Source organism: Pinus tabuliformis, chromosome 2_2 (genome assembly GCF_031772625.1).
Source record: "Pinus tabuliformis cultivar Carrire ecotype Pingquan chromosome 2_2, CPIR1, whole genome shotgun sequence".
Lineage (NCBI taxonomy): Eukaryota > Viridiplantae > Streptophyta > Pinopsida > Pinales > Pinaceae > Pinus > Pinus tabuliformis.
In genome coordinates this window covers 995,327,288-995,331,660 of record NC_142300.1, presented here as the reverse complement: position 1 = coordinate 995,331,660, position 4,373 = coordinate 995,327,288, and the positions used below count along the sequence as shown (strand labels likewise).

The window sequence follows — 4,373 nt, the reverse complement described above, 5'->3', positions numbered from 1 at the left end:
AGCAACACGTCAACTGCTCGTTTCACCCCCCTCCTCCACCTGAGATGGGTCCAGACAACCCAGCGCTATTAACCCTGATGATTAAGTATGTGTTTTGGTGTTCTATTCATTTTGTGAATCTTTTGGCATATCTTTCCCTTATGGTTATGGTTGATTAGCTTATGCCTTTTTTAGAGTATTTATTTTGGACTCATGACAATGGTCAACAAACCTGGTCGGGGTGAGAGGGCTAGACCTTTTAGCATTAACTTTGTAAATATTTCTTCTATAGCTAATAGAATGTTTTGACTTAAAATAAAATAAAATTATACAATGAAAAGGGATGATAAATAAAAGTTGGAATATTGACGAAGGTTTATTCCAAAATATATCCAACAACATTTTCATTTTCCTGAATTGAATTTATTTTTTATAATTTTTTTCATTGTTTAAATTTATTTGTAATATGGTATTTTTATAAAATTTTGAAATGTGAATTTCGTTTCTTGAAATTTGATTTTTATGAAATTAAGATGTTAAATTATATTAAATTCTTTTATATATTTTCAAACTAACTTTTATTTAAATTTATAAATATATTTAAATTTAAAATAATTTGATTAAAATTAATGAAAAAAATATATTAATAAATATTTTCATTTTAAAAGTAAAACTCTGGATCTACTAATATTTTCATTTCAATTTTAACTCTGGTTCTACCAAGAGTTGAGGGATCAAATCTCTTGAAGTGCAAACCCCTTTTATAATGAAAAGAGATTTGATCCCTCTTGGTGCTTGATAGATCCAGAGCTAAGATCAAGCGGGTTAATTACACAAATCTTATGGGGAGAAAAAGAATATCTATGAGATGTTAATTGGTTGCGGAAGCATAAAAAGTGACAATGTTATTTTATGCGGTTAGGGAGGGGAAAGGAAAGGGACTTCAACATGACTTTGAAGATACAAGAGGTATGAAAAGAAATTGCTAAAAAAATTCGTAGGTTACTTCATTCATATTTTTGAGCATTTGAATCAAATATATTTTAAACTAGTTCTAGTAGTTTTTAGATTGAAAAATTTAAAAAGGAACTGGGAGACCGGGAGGTTGGCTGCAAATAATCTTTGGAAACTTAGGTAGATTTTGGTGGTGGTTGAAAGGTTTATAACATAAACATACAAAATGAAGTCATAGGTGGATAACCATAGGTATTCATACCACTAGGCCATTCTTGTTCAAATCAACTCTAAATTAGAGAAACAACAAGCACCTTTTGAATTCAATCACATTTAGTAAAATGATGGACAATTTAGGGAATTGATAATGCAGAATTGTAATAAATATTAAGATGATATGAGGGGATTAACAATGTTTTAGTATATATATGATTATATCAAAATTGTATATTAATTAAAATCTATAATTTTTTTCGTTTGTTAAGTGGACGGAGTTTTGAGATGACTATAGACCTAATCTTTGGCTTGAGTTTTGAGATGACTACAGGCTTAATCTTTGGCTTGAGAAATCTTGACCCAAGGGCATCTAAGCTTTCAAAATCACCCGGGAATAACCCCTGGCTTGGGCCACACTAGCCCTTAATATGATTGGATTTTCGTCTTTTCAACCCAATAACCTTCCTCTCACAAAATGCCTTAATAATACATCTCATAATCATTATTTTATAAGCTACAAAATTCATAAAAAAAGATTAGTTTAATATAATTTTTTTCTTGTATATTTTAAAAATTTAAAAAAAATATTAAAAAATGTTATTCTAATAAACCATAACTGCTATATTTGTGAAATTTTCTATACACTAAAGTAGAAATTGCAAAAAATCGCCATTAAGAAAGAAATTGCAAAAATTAGTCTCGAAAATATTTGCAAAACTTTGAAGAGTTCGTTTTTTCATCTATATAAACGTTAGGAAAGGAGCTGTGATGGCACTTTCAAGTTAAAAAAGTGGTCTTTTGGCATTATCCTGATCAAATAATTTTGTGAAAGATGCCAACATTCAACTCAGTACAACTGGAACCTGTCAACAAGATACAACGTTAGCAGAAAACGATTTTTTGTTTACCGTGAAACCAAACCCCAATTCAAATAAATATTTCCAACATCGCCATCGATTGTGCCTATACATTATTTTTTCTTGACAACGACGTCTAACACCACACTTGTCATCAAATTTACTACTTCGTGAATTCACCGACTGCGTGTAACATCCAGATTTTAATTCTTCTTCTGGTACCTTCGTAGGGAAGCAAAATATAGATCGGGAGGGAGACAATATTATAAAAGACGTAGTGAAGCAAAACAGACTTTGCGGAGCGAATCCGAACAAAGAAACTACTCTGGTTTCCTGTTATTGTAACCTAACCTAAGAAACTACTCTGGTTTCCTGTTATTGTAACCTAACCTAGTTGATGGAGGAGAGCAAGAAAGGGATGACGATGACAATGGGGGATTTGCCACAGAGCTGCATATCGCACATACTCTGTTTCACCACACCCAGAGATGTTTGCAGGTTCAGTGCTGTCAATCATACATTCAGTTCGGCCGGCAATTCGGACTCCGTGTGGGACAAGATGCTTCCAATTCAGTATCCCCACCTTCTTGCACGGATGGATTCGCCTTTGGAAATATGTTCCAAGAAAGAGTTGTATTTCGCTCTCTGTCATCCCAATTGGATCGACGGCAGAACCAAGGTAATGCTATATTTCTTTGCCTGAATCTCTTTCAATCGTACTGCAGGGTGGGAAATTAGAGATGGAAGAAGTCAAACGTCTTTCAATTTCGCCAGATTCACCATTAATGCTAATTGTCAACTCACTGCTTCACTGCTCACTGTTTCACCTAAAGTATGTTAAGCTTCCATAAGCATGAACATGAGCAGCAGATCTTTGCCATACCTTCGGCTGAACCATGAGCAACGGAACCGTGATCTAGACAGTTCATATTAATGGCGAGTCTTGTATAATATATAGGCGTTGCCATGAATGCTAGCGGTCTAGATCAGGGTTCCGCTGCTAACAGTTCTGCCAAAAGTACCCCATGAGCAATAAATCTTTATATTTGGCAATAAATGTTTTTTGATTTCAGAAGTTCTGGATAGAGCGAGACACAGGCAAGTTGTGCTTATTCTTGTCCGCAAAAAATTTGAATATATCTTGGGGAGATGATAATCGGTATTGGCGTTGGATTTCTCAGGATGAATCCAGGTAATCCAACGCTCTGTTCTTGTTTTTTAGGTTAATATTGACAACAAGACAACGCTCTGTTCTTTGTTTTCTTTAGTTTAATACTAACAACAAGACAGTAGTAAATAAAAGCTAATAACACACTCTTGACTTTTGACTACAGTTGCAAGGAGATAGGTGAACTAATTGCAGTCCGTTGGCTTGAAGTGAAAGGTCAATTTGACTGCAAGCTTTTGTCTCCGGGTGCGGCATACAGTGTTTCATTCAGGCTCAAAGTCCATGAGTCTGGCATTATTCGGAACTTTCGTCGTGGATATTGTTTTCGCATGTTTCCTCGACGTAGTCTTCCCGTTCCCCCCTTGCCTCGAGCATATGGATGGAATCGTAAGCCAGTGAAATTCTCAATTACAACTCCTTGTGGTGATCACCAGATATATGCTCGATATTTGAGTGACATGAATAAACCTGTTGAGACTGAAGGGTACCAGATGGCTCCCTTTAGACATGTAGAGGAAGGGTGGATGGAGTTTGATGCAGGCAGATTTGTTGTGGAAGAAAAGGGAGATAATCCAGGAAGTGTAGAGTTCTGCATGAGAGAATGGGAAGGTGGGAATTGGAAAGGTGGACTTCTTTTAGAAGGGGTTAAGATCCTACCCACTTCATTGGTCAGGGAAAGAGCGGAAAAATATAATTTGGCTCTATTTCATCATTGACTAATTTTAGAGACTTGTAAAGTGTATATTTTGCTTTCTAATTCCACCTTTTTCAACTTTATTGTATCTCTACTTGACTAATGGAAGAAATTCAATGTACAGAAATGACTTGTAGGGGGTTTCTCTCATTTCATTATGTTCAACTGTACTGGTTCTCTAGTACATTCAGTGTACAGATATGGCTATAGCAGCTCCTCCATGGAATCTCCCATTTCACTCTGTTAAATTCTATGCATTTCTACAATACCTTCAATGCACAGAAATGGCCATGTGAAAGTTTCCTCCGTCATTAACAGTTAGCAGTGGAATCTCCAATTTCACCATGTTAAATTCTATGCATTTCTATAATACATTCAATGTACAGAAATGGCCATGTGAAAGTTTCGTTCGTCACTAACAGTTAGCTGAAGGAATACTCATCATTAACAGTTGCTATAGGACTTTTATGTGATTGCTAAAGGTTTAACATCTATCTTTTTAGCC

The 4,373-nt window shown here is 35.1% G+C and overlaps 1 protein-coding gene across 1 annotated transcript; it reads left to right on the top strand.

The window, feature by feature from the left end:
• The first annotated feature begins 2,310 nt into the window (after window positions 1-2,310).
• Window positions 2,311-3,926, top strand: LOC149196686 (F-box protein PP2-B11-like). Its single transcript, XM_089403778.1, has 3 exons — window positions 2,311-2,685; window positions 3,080-3,198; window positions 3,341-3,926. The coding sequence occupies exons 1-3, from the start codon at window positions 2,404-2,406 to the stop codon at window positions 3,888-3,890; spliced, it is 951 nt and encodes a 316-aa protein (XP_089259904.1). The 5' UTR covers window positions 2,311-2,403; the 3' UTR covers window positions 3,891-3,926.
• The last annotated feature ends 447 nt before the right edge of the window (window positions 3,927-4,373 follow it).

Bases quoted from the DNA above. Each gene is read 5' to 3' on its own strand.
- LOC149196686 (XM_089403778.1), top strand. From the start codon at position 2,404: ATGGAGGAGAGCAAGAAAGGGATGACGATGACAATGGGGGATTTGCCA. The intron at 2,686-3,079 runs GTAATGCTATAT...TTTTGATTTCAG, and splicing joins GGATCGACGGCAGAACCAAG to AAGTTCTGGATAGAGCGAGA. The intron at 3,199-3,340 runs GTAATCCAACGC...TTTTGACTACAG, and splicing joins ATTTCTCAGGATGAATCCAG to TTGCAAGGAGATAGGTGAAC.